General features: G+C 32.0%; 2 protein-coding genes across 4 annotated transcripts; both read right to left on the bottom strand.

Annotated features, from left to right (window-relative positions):
- LOC109350673 (serine/threonine-protein kinase WNK8-like) lies at window positions 3167-6595 on the bottom strand. 3 transcript variants are annotated; one of them, XM_019591923.1, is made up of 7 exons: window positions 6156-6595; window positions 6007-6043; window positions 5106-5333; window positions 4803-5023; window positions 4546-4703; window positions 4039-4441; window positions 3167-3971 (listed from the first exon to the last, which is right to left on the bottom strand). In XM_019591923.1, exons 1-7 carry the CDS (start codon window positions 6166-6168, stop codon window positions 3205-3207), a joined length of 1827 nt encoding a protein of 608 aa, XP_019447468.1. In that variant the 5' UTR covers window positions 6169-6595; the 3' UTR covers window positions 3167-3204. The 3 variants fall into 3 exon arrangements, with proteins under 3 accessions (XP_019447468.1, XP_019447467.1, XP_019447469.1); XM_019591922.1 differs by having other exon boundaries at window positions 6007-6044; window positions 6161-6595; XM_019591924.1 differs by lacking the exon at window positions 6007-6043 and having other exon boundaries at window positions 6161-6595.
- LOC109350676 (serine/threonine-protein kinase WNK8-like) lies at window positions 3826-10903 on the bottom strand. The gene is made up of 7 exons (XM_019591929.1): window positions 10485-10903; window positions 10331-10368; window positions 9430-9657; window positions 9127-9347; window positions 8870-9027; window positions 8218-8765; window positions 3826-3893 (listed from the first exon to the last, which is right to left on the bottom strand). The coding sequence occupies exons 1-6, from the start codon at window positions 10515-10517 to the stop codon at window positions 8259-8261; spliced, it is 1185 nt and encodes a 394-aa protein (XP_019447474.1). The 5' UTR covers window positions 10518-10903; the 3' UTR covers window positions 3826-3893; window positions 8218-8258.

Below are 12206 nucleotides of genomic sequence, written 5' to 3'. Positions count from 1 at the left end.
TATATATTAATATTAGTATTTTGATAATAATTTCATTATTGTAAGGAGTATAAATTTATTATTATAGATTAATAATGACATGAATAAAATTTGTATACATATAGAGTAGAATTGTAGAAATAGAATGTATATTAATTTATTATCAATGAAATGATAGGTTTATTTTCAGAGATAATAAGAATATGATAGTAAAAGTTAAATATGATTTGATTCAGTGTTATTAATACAGTAGCGGCCATTAAACTGGTTAGAGTATTGGTGTAGTGGTATAACGGTTTAACCGATAGTTTACTAATTAAATCACATACCAGCGAAATTAGATATACATATATCATATATTAACATTAATGTTGAAAAATCAATAAAAAATTAATTTAAAATAAAAATTGGTCGATATAATTGAAAACCGGCTAGTATAACCGGTTTTAGTGGTTTTGACCTGTATGATTACATGACTGGTATAACTATTGTACATACCAGTATTGGGACCGGTTTATCGGTTGAACATGTCGATATGAAATAGTTTTAACAACATTGACGCGATATGAAATTATAATTTATTAATAAGAGTACAATATGATAAGATAAAATTCTCGTATAACTACTAAGTAATAATGTTTATCAATTTTACCTTTCAATCATAACCGTGTTAATTAAATTTCAGCTAGAATATGCTAAATTAGCCATATATTCATTCTTCACTGTAGAAATATGCAGGAAAAAATGGATGGATGTCTTTTTGATTAAATATAATAAACATTGTCACCATAGAATAATGAAATTAGAAAGATGCAAGACTAAATTGTAGTTTCGTTTTGTTTGAGGACTAAATTGAACAATAAAATTAGAATAGTGAATTAAATTCACTCTTTTATTTTAGTAGAAAACTAAATTAAAACCTAAAAATAAGATAAATGACAAAACAAAGTTTTAGCCAAAAAGAAGTTAAGTAGAATAACATAATAAAATACATTATAAAAGTAGATTTGATTGTGTCCCTTTACCATCTTCAAATTTACTAGATGAAGCCTCTTTTATGGGCCGTTTTTGTTTGTAATGAGAGAAAAATATGTATGTACTGATTATAAGAGTTTTTTATATAATCAGTACATTTTTATCATTCATTTTTAATTATTATTAACTCTTAAATAAAAATAATATAAATAAAATAGTAAATGATATATTAACTTTGTATAAATTCTTATATTATCAATACATAAATATTACACACTTATAATTAACTCACACCGACAAGGACATGTACATGTTGGGAGAGTATAGACATTTTGAAGTACATCCTAGTATGCTTCATTTTTCTAAATAATCTGTCAGAATCAGTTGGCTACTGTCTTAAATCTAGTGAGTATAATATTTTGACATTATTAGTATAAAAACTTATATACAATTAATATATTATTCATCATTTATTTTATTTCTTTTTTTTAAGTGTCAATGATGATTACATATTGTTCTACCTCATACCCGAGCTATCTTCAATCCAATCCTCAAGTCTATTAGCCCGGCACGTTTTGCCCGACCTAATAGACTGGGGGCAACTATTCCACCCCGATCATACCTGGGCTACCATCCGAACATTCCAGATACCATATGAAGGGTCCTGCATTTTCTGACCACTCGCCTCAGATGGACCCACTTATAGCAGACATCATAAATGCTCCCGACACAACATTAATATATGTGATCCACCATTTAATGCGCTGTTGGGATACGTACCAGTTGTCATCTAAGCATTTCCTAAACTCTATAAATATCTGAGATTACACCGGGAGTATAATCAATTCTCATTTCCTTTATTTATTGCTACACTTATTACTTCAGCTTCTCTCTTATTTATTCCTTTTATCTCTCTAGAATACACTATTGACTTGAGCATCAGAGAACCTTTTCAAGGTACCTCCCCGGCGGGTCTAGACGACTTTTCGACCAGATCTCCTGATCCTTCATACACTACTGGACATACATCACCGACCATTCTGAATCAGTTACCGACCATTTCCTCCCAATACATAAGAACACATACGAATGGTAGATAATACTGTGACAATATATAAAACTCATACATTACTCGTCAATACATTTTTTTTTTCCTTCAAATTTAATTACTTATGAGTGATTAGTGTTATTGTTGATTCTGATGATGAAGCAGCCCAATTATTATTTGTTGGTTAACCCTCTAACTTAAAATACTTTCTTGGATGTACTTCAAAAAATCACCTTGTGCACTGCACCTCAAAATATTATGTTCTTTTTATATTTTAATTTTAATTATTTAAACGTTCTGTGATTTACTTATTGCTTTCTAGTCACTTTTTGTAACTTTAATTATATAGAGGTTCTGTGATTCAATGACTATTATGTACTAATAATATAGCAAACTTGTTCATGTGAAAAGATGAAAGATATCCTCACATTAAAAGCTATCATAAGGAGTAAGAATGTTGCATGGCTTTGCATCATTGCTTCTTATTAGAGTACCCTTTAGTTGTATTGTGACTTGCAAGTCATGATTTTGAAATCAATCTTTTTCCTTATAGAGTAAGACATTTTTTTATATATTAAAGGCCTGGTGCCTAATTATTATCATTCGTAGATACAGGGATTTTCTAGACATTTTGGATGTGAGTACATCTTATGTCCCACAAATATGAAATTTCATATGTCACATTGAATGTGATTGGTGAGAAAACATTTAATTATTAAAACCATTCACAACAACTAACACATGAAGTGACACTTTGCGGGATGCTTTTCACTACTGGTTTCTTGATTATCCCTAGTGTTAAATTGTTGATTGAGATATGTGTTCGATATATAGGGAGAGATCAACTTACTTCATATCTTAACCATCAATTTTAAGAGTATTAGATTTCCCAAAAATTGATGGCTAAGATGTGAAGTAAATTTAAAAACTTACTCTTTGAGTAAGTGGGGTCCCCCCACTCATATTTATAGAGTATAACCTTTAATAACCAAGTCATCCAGATTTTCATGTGTTATATATTCTTGGTTCTGAAGACACCATACCACTTTTGAACATTGAAAAAGTAAGAGAAATGCAAGTTATGTCCCAAATTGCAGGCGATTTCATTTCTCAAAAACCAGAACCACCAACAATGAAATACAACCATATGTTAATTGATGTAACAACATATAAAAAAAAATACAAACAACCATCCTAATGCATCATATGACTGATATTTTCTTCCTTGTTATCCATTTCCTTTTGGCATTTTCTATGGCTTCTTCCCTCATCTTATCAAGCTGATGAAGGCATTGTTGATACTGTACATCTATTGCATCAAGCTCCAACTGCAGTTCATCATTCGAATTATCTTTGTCGGCTAGAGTAAGCGAACATATGCTTGACGTGTCAAATATTTCGGATGCGCTGCAACATGAATTCATCAAAGAGCTTGCTGAGTGATTCTCTGATTGATTAGTTCTATTCTTGTATCCATCATCTTGACGACAAAACATGAAATCTGAATTGCAATTAAAGCCATTAGATACTTGGCAGCATTCATCAAGAATTGAAAAACCATGCTCTAAAGCTTTAGAATCTGAGGTAACTGGAACCCCATACTCTGCTGAAATATCCGACAAAACAGACTCTTGCTTCTCCTGATCTTCCCCATCAACGTGCTTTGAAAGAACAAAATCTCCATCGGCTGCCTTTGTTTCAAAATCACTTGAATGTGGTGGCCAATGGCAACTTCCTATTTCATCATTTTGAACATCAGAAGACCGGCATAAATGACCAGTTCGAAATTGAAGGTCACGACATGAGGGTTGCCAGTTGGGCACAAGGTTCACAATCATGTCATGTATCAGCTCAGCAATGACAGCTACGTCCTCACTTGCGAGTTCCAGATGTTCCACCATCTCCGCAGCAATTGAAATTGCAGTATCAGACTCAATAAAAAATGGAAAATGGATATTCCTTGCTCGGCCTACACAAATATATTAACATGTGTATTAGCATACAGTAAAAAAGAAAAGATATCTGAAAATACTCACCATGTGTATCTGCAATTCGCAGCATAAGCGAAATTGTACTTTCACCATCTTTATCTCCTCTTAACCTAAATTCGTTATTCTCAGTCATCCTAACTAGATCAAAAGTTGAAACTTGAGAAGCTTCTTCAATTCTTCTAACAGAGGAGCTAGATGAAGTATGCCTGAAGTTCGAGTCTATCTCCATGGGATAAGGCTCGGATATTGGTGGATTCACCATCTTGGCAAAGGGATCAGGCAGGTGTAGCATATCATGATTGATCTCCTTTGTGTTTTCAGTTGCAAGGAATGGGTCTTTCAATAGTTCAGAAGCAGGCAATCTCATAGAAGCTGGAACTAGACACTTCTCAATAAATCGCTTCATTTCCGGATCATTTACTTTGGAAAGAGCAGCAGGCTTTATGCCCTGGAAGCACAACAGTTTGAGTAAAAACTAGGCGCAGATTATCAAAATAATAAGTCGGAAAAGCACCGTGAAATAATTAATGAAGTCATTGGCTGAAGACTTACAGAGGTAACTTTCTTATATATTTGGGCCGGATTTTTGCATTCACTGTATGGGTACTCACAGGTGATCATTTCCAGCATACACATGCCAAAGGAATATATATCAACAAGTTCATTATATTCTTCATCATATAGCTCTGGGGCCATGAACTCTGGTGTACCTGCACCAGGTGAGAATAACATATAAAAAACAATGCGTCATTATTCAATTCTTAAGGTTCAATCCAGTGAAAACCATAAGAGAAAATTGAGCAAATTACCAATAACACTCTGGGCAGTAGGCTGCTGCATGACAATTGCCAATCCAAGATCTCCAATCTTAACATGGCCATCATTGCCATTAACGAAAATATTATCACATTTAAGATCCCTATGAATTATCGGAGGACTGCGGCTATGCAGATAGCATAAGCCTCGAAGAATCTGCCTCGCCCAATTCTTGATGGCTTTCATATCAACATTCTTATGTTTCTTCCGGTACCTACATAAACCAAGATCAAAATGAATATGATAGCAATAACCATGTAAAAGGGGAAATAATTCATATCATTGGTGAAACTTACTGCCTCAAACTCCCAGAGGTGAATAACTCGGTAATCATGTTGATAGTCTTGTTCTTATCATCTACCCAAGAATTATAAAGCTTAATAATATTTTCATGCTTCAATGACTTGAGGATATGGACCTCGGAATATAATCTTTCCAACTGCTGTGGTGACTGCAAAACATCCTCAATACTGATGTGATTCCAGGCAACCTCTATTCCGTTTACTTCATCAAATGCCCTATATCTACAATAGGAAATAAAAAGCCCGAATTAAATAAGTAATAAAAGCAAAAGAAAACAACTATTAGTAAAGAGGATGACGTTATCGGCTCTCTCAATTGCCTATTCACAGTCCCTTATTACCGTATGATAACTTCATAAAGATCAACAAAATAAGCAAAACAACTGGATCAGTCCTTAAGTTATTTTTCGTTTTCAATTTTGTAGTGTAACTTTATTTTTTATTTTATCATTTTGGCTCTACTAGGGAATCTTTCCTAGAACTCTCAATTATTCACCAAACTTCACAATTTGAATGTCATTAAGTTCACAATGAAAAAAATCTACACAATTTCTCTTATCAATTTTCTGAATCAACAAAGGGCGGCGCAATGCACGAGGCTCTCACCTCGTGGGACCTATGGATGGTAAATGTATGCAGTCTTACCCTTCTCGTGATTTGAAACCATAATCTGTCACACGGCAAACAACCGTACCATTGAGCTGACCCACACCCTCTAAATTTCGGAATCAATACCATTAAAAAATGATTTTAAACACTAGAAACAAACAAAAAAATTGGAAAAGATAACTTGTAGGCCCAACTTGAAAACACAAAATAACTAGATGAAAAATATAAAATATAAAATTATGATCTTCTAATAATAACATGAACCCTAATAAAGAAAGAGGCATACACAGTCTTGAATGCTCCTTTCCCCAACATCTCATCATACTGAACATTTAAAACCAAACAAAACAAAGATTGATTAATATTATATATCAATAACAAAAAACCCAATAAGAATTGGTTAAATAAATAAAAAATATTAATAATAACAAAATCCATACCCGAACATAACGTGAACTTGGATCCGAATTCATAGTGATTCAAAGAAAGAAGAAAAAGAGAATTGACGATTATCTTTGTGGCAAACCCTAAATTAAAGGGTAACGAGGAAGTGAATGAAGAGAATTCGATAAAGAGAAAATTGTTTTTCAGAAAAAGCTTCAGAAGCAACGGAGTAAGAATCAAACTCCGATAAACGGAAACGGGATCCAACGAAGAACATGGTGTTGGAGAATTGAAGATTCATAGCATAAAAACGACGTCGTAATGATCGCAATTGATGTGTGTTTATGAAACGAAACCGAGATTGATGATGATCCATGATTCAATCTGCATCTTCGAAATTGGAGAACTCTAGAATGAAACGGCAGCGTATTGATATAAGAGAAAGGTGTAACAGAGGGAGATTAACATCTTTATTATAGGGTAGGTTAGGATAACATTAACAGTATGATAAAACAATTTAAAGCTAAAGATTAAGATGAAGATTTTTATTATTGATTTAATATGTATACACTATCTGTAAATGATTAATCATTGATTGTTAATAAATATTAATGATGTGTTAATAATGTAACAAATTTATATTATAAGTGTATAGATTTTAAACTTTTGTATTATATATTTACAGGATAATAATATGATAGATGAAAGTATATAAAACTCATTATCATACATCTTGTTCCACATATTCATATGGTAGTATAGTATTCAACGGATACACTATCATCTATCCAAATGCAAACTTTATCATATATTATTACTTATGGGCAAGTAGGATGAGGCTTTACCCGCTTTCTTGGTATGTCACGTTCATGATCGAATCCAAATAGGGTCAGATCTAGGATCGAGTTTGGGTTAAAAAAGTATACTCGATCAATATGTAAGGTCGGATATAAACCAAACATAACGTTGTTCAACCCGTCTCATAGTCACTCACTCATCATGTTTGTAGTTTCTCTATTCAATTGTGTACAGAATAATGACACTTTTTTTGTTGAAAGTATCATTTTTTCTCTAATTTTTTTAATTATATACGCATGATTAATAATATATATATATATATATCATTTTATATGTGAAATTATATATTCATAATAATAAATAATATTGAAAAGATTTTATCTAAAATGAGTATGCATTGTATTTAATTAGGTTTAGGGTTAGATCCATATTTAAAGCCCGATCCGAACAATATTTAGGGTAAGATTAATTTCATATCTAAGGCTATATCCAAGTTCAAAAAATGACTTGATCAATATTTAAAGTCAGATAAGGAGAAACCTTAATTTATCCCAACGTGGTCCATAATCACCCCTTTTGTTGCTTATCATACCCTGAAATGTATTTTGTTAAGAATTTAATATATCTCCAATATCATTTCAGTTGTTTTTTTTACACTTTTTAGTTTTTACATTATCAATAAAATCATTATTAATGTGATATATATATATAACTCCTTTTTTAATTCAAAGAGAACATTTGGGATATAAATTAATTTGCTAAATTCTAAGATGATTGAGCCAACTTTTTCAACACCACAATAGACAAAAACTTTACATTGATTCGGTGGACTTTTTTATGACCATGGCTAGCCCTAACTATGATTGAAAGGGTAACAATATGGTTCAAATCAATTTTTAGTGTAATTCAAAAATTGAATCAGAAATAAGAGTGGTTCAATTTATATTATTTTTTAGTATAGAAATTGAACCAAAACAAACATAACAATTTGGTTCAATTTATTAGTTGACGATGTCTTTTATTTTATGGACTATTTCTTAATAATTATAATTTATTGAGAAATGTCTTTTTATAGAACTCAATCACAACTATTATTGGTATTGACTCAATTCTTTTTCCTTTTCTATATCTCTACTTTTTATTTGGTTACATTTTCTTCACTTTTACCATTTTATTTGATGATGTTCTTTTTATTGCATTGTTTAATGGTTAGCTCAGTTCAACTCGATAAGGATTGGTTCGTCTCGAAACTCGACTTGAGTTCGATATGAGTTATTATTTTAGCTCGAGTTCTCCTCACTTGCGAGTTCCAGATGTTCCACCATCTCCGCAGCAATTGAAATTGCAGTATCAGACTCAATAAAAAATGGAAAATGGATATTCCTTGCTCGGCCTACACAAATATATTAACATGTGTATTAGCATACAGTAAAAAAGAAAAGATATCTGAAAATACTCACCATGTGTATCTGCAATTCGCAGCATAAGCGAAATTGTACTTTCACCATCTTTATCTCCTCTTAACCTAAATTCGTTATTCTCAGTCATCCTAACTAGATCAAAAGTTGAAACTTGAGAAGCTTCTTCAATTCTTCTAACAGAGGAGCTAGATGAAGTATGCCTGAAGTTCGAGTCTATCTCCATGGGATAAGGCTCGGATATTGGTGGATTCACCATCTTGGCAAAGGGATCAGGCAGGTGTAGCATATCATGATTGATCTCCTTTGTGTTTTCAGTTGCAAGGAATGGGTCTTTCAATAGTTCAGAAGCAGGCAATCTCATAGAAGCTGGAACTAGACACTTCTCAATAAATCGCTTCATTTCCGGATCATTTACTTTGGAAAGAGCAGCAGGCTTTATGCCCTGGAAGCACAACAGTTTGAGTAAAAACTAGGCGCAGATTATCAAAATAATAAGTCGGAAAAGCACCGTGAAATAATTAATGAAGTCATTGGCTGAAGACTTACAGAGGTAACTTTCTTATATATTTGGGCCGGATTTTTGCATTCACTGTATGGGTACTCACAGGTGATCATTTCCAGCATACACATGCCAAAGGAATATATATCAACAAGTTCATTATATTCTTCATCATATAGCTCTGGGGCCATGAACTCTGGTGTACCTGCACCAGGTGAGAATAACATATAAAAAACAATGCGTCATTATTCAATTCTTAAGGTTCAATCCAGTGAAAACCATAAGAGAAAATTGAGCAAATTACCAATAACACTCTGGGCAGTAGGCTGCTGCATGACAATTGCCAATCCAAGATCTCCAATCTTAACATGGCCATCATTGCCATTAACGAAAATATTATCACATTTAAGATCCCTATGAATTATCGGAGGACTGCGGCTATGCAGATAGCATAAGCCTCGAAGAATCTGCCTCGCCCAATTCTTGATGGCTTTCATATCAACATTCTTATGTTTCTTCCGGTACCTACATAAACCAAGATCAAAATGAATATGATAGCAATAACCATGTAAAAGGGGAAATAATTCATATCATTGGTGAAACTTACTGCCTCAAACTCCCAGAGGTGAATAACTCGGTAATCATGTTGATAGTCTTGTTCTTATCATCTACCCAAGAATTATAAAGCTTAATAATATTTTCATGCTTCAATGACTTGAGGATATGGACCTCGGAATATAATCTTTCCAACTGCTGTGGTGACTGCAAAACATCCTCAATACTGATGTGATTCCAGGCAACCTCTATTCCGTTTACTTCATCAAATGCCCTATATCTACAATAGGAAATAAAAAGCCCGAATTAAATAAGTAATAAAAGCAAAAGAAAACAACTATTAGTAAAGAGGATGACGTTATCGGCTCTCTCAATTGCCTATTCACAGTCCCTTATTACCGTATGATAACTTCATAAAGATCAACAAAATAAGCAAAACAACTGGATCAGTCCTTAAGTTATTTTTCGTTTTCAATTTTGTAGTGTAACTTTATTTTTTATTTTATCATTTTGGCTCTACTAGGGAATCTTTCCTAGAACTCTCAATTATTCACCAAACTTCACAATTTGAATGTCATTAAGTTCACAATGAAAAAAATCTACACAATTTCTCTTATCAATTTTCTGAATCAACAAAGGGCGGCGCAATGCACGAGGCTCTCACCTCGTGGGACCTATGGATGGTAAATGTATGCAGTCTTACCCTTCTCGTGATTTGAAACCATAATCTGTCACACGGCAAACAACCGTACCATTGAGCTGACCCACACCCTCTAAATTTCGGAATCAATACCATTAAAAAATGATTTTAAACACTAGAAACAAACAAAAAAATTGGAAAAGATAACTTGTAGGCCCAACTTGAAAACACAAAATAACTAGATGAAAAATATAAAATATAAAATTATGATCTTCTAATAATAACATGAACCCTAATAAAGAAAGAGGCATACACAGTCTTGAATGCTCCTTTCCCCAACATCTCATCATACTGAACATTTAAAACCAAACAAAACAAAGATTGATTAATATTATATATCAATAACAAAAAACCCAATAAGAATTGGTTAAATAAATAAAAAATATTAATAATAACAAAATCCATACCCGAACATAACGTGAACTTGGATCCGAATTCATAGTGATTCAAAGAAAGAAGAAAAAGAGAATTGACGATTATCTTTGTGGCAAACCCTAAATTAAAGGGTAACGAGGAAGTGAATGAAGAGAATTCGATAAAGAGAAAATTGTTTTTCAGAAAAAGCTTCAGAAGCAACGGAGTAAGAATCAAACTCCGATAAACGGAAACGGGATCCAACGAAGAACATGGTGTTGGAGAATTGAAGATTCATAGCATAAAAACGACGTCGTAATGATCGCAATTGATGTGTGTTTATGAAACGAAACCGAGATTGATGATGATCCATGATTCAATCTGCATCTTCGAAATTGGAGAACTCTAGAATGAAACGGCAGCGTATTGATATAAGAGAAAGGTGTAACAGAGGGAGATTAACATCTTTATTATAGGGTAGGTTAGGATAACATTAACAGTATGATAAAACAATTTAAAGCTAAAGATTAAGATGAAGATTTTTATTATTGATTTAATATGTATACACTATCTGTAAATGATTAATCATTGATTGTTAATAAATATTAATGATGTGTTAATAATGTAACAAATTTATATTATAAGTGTATAGATTTTAAACTTTTGTATTATATATTTACAGGATAATAATATGATAGATGAAAGTATATAAAACTCATTATCATACATCTTGTTCCACATATTCATATGGTAGTATAGTATTCAACGGATACACTATCATCTATCCAAATGCAAACTTTATCATATATTATTACTTATGGGCAAGTAGGATGAGGCTTTACCCGCTTTCTTGGTATGTCACGTTCATGATCGAATCCAAATAGGGTCAGATCTAGGATCGAGTTTGGGTTAAAAAAGTATACTCGATCAATATGTAAGGTCGGATATAAACCAAACATAACGTTGTTCAACCCGTCTCATAGTCACTCACTCATCATGTTTGTAGTTTCTCTATTCAATTGTGTACAGAATAATGACACTTTTTTTGTTGAAAGTATCATTTTTTCTCTAATTTTTTTAATTATATACGCATGATTAATAATATATATATATATATATCATTTTATATGTGAAATTATATATTCATAATAATAAATAATATTGAAAAGATTTTATCTAAAATGAGTATGCATTGTATTTAATTAGGTTTAGGGTTAGATCCATATTTAAAGCCCGATCCGAACAATATTTAGGGTAAGATTAATTTCATATCTAAGGCTATATCCAAGTTCAAAAAATGACTTGATCAATATTTAAAGTCAGATAAGGAGAAACCTTAATTTATCCCAACGTGGTCCATAATCACCCCTTTTGTTGCTTATCATACCCTGAAATGTATTTTGTTAAGAATTTAATATATCTCCAATATCATTTCAGTTGTTTTTTTTACACTTTTTAGTTTTTACATTATCAATAAAATCATTATTAATGTGATATATATATATAACTCCTTTTTTAATTCAAAGAGAACATTTGGGATATAAATTAATTTGCTAAATTCTAAGATGATTGAGCCAACTTTTTCAACACCACAATAGACAAAAACTTTACATTGATTCGGTGGACTTTTTTATGACCATGGCTAGCCCTAACTATGATTGAAAGGGTAACAATATGGTTCAAATCAATTTTTAGTGTAATTCAAAAATTGAATCAGAAATAAGAGTGGTTCAATTTATATTATTTTTTAGTATAGAAATTGAACCAAAACAAAC

This window comes from Lupinus angustifolius, chromosome LG06, assembly GCF_001865875.1.
Source record: "Lupinus angustifolius cultivar Tanjil chromosome LG06, LupAngTanjil_v1.0, whole genome shotgun sequence".
Classification (NCBI taxonomy): Eukaryota; Viridiplantae; Streptophyta; class Magnoliopsida; order Fabales; family Fabaceae; genus Lupinus; species Lupinus angustifolius.
This window is presented reverse-complemented; position numbering and strand designations above follow the sequence as displayed.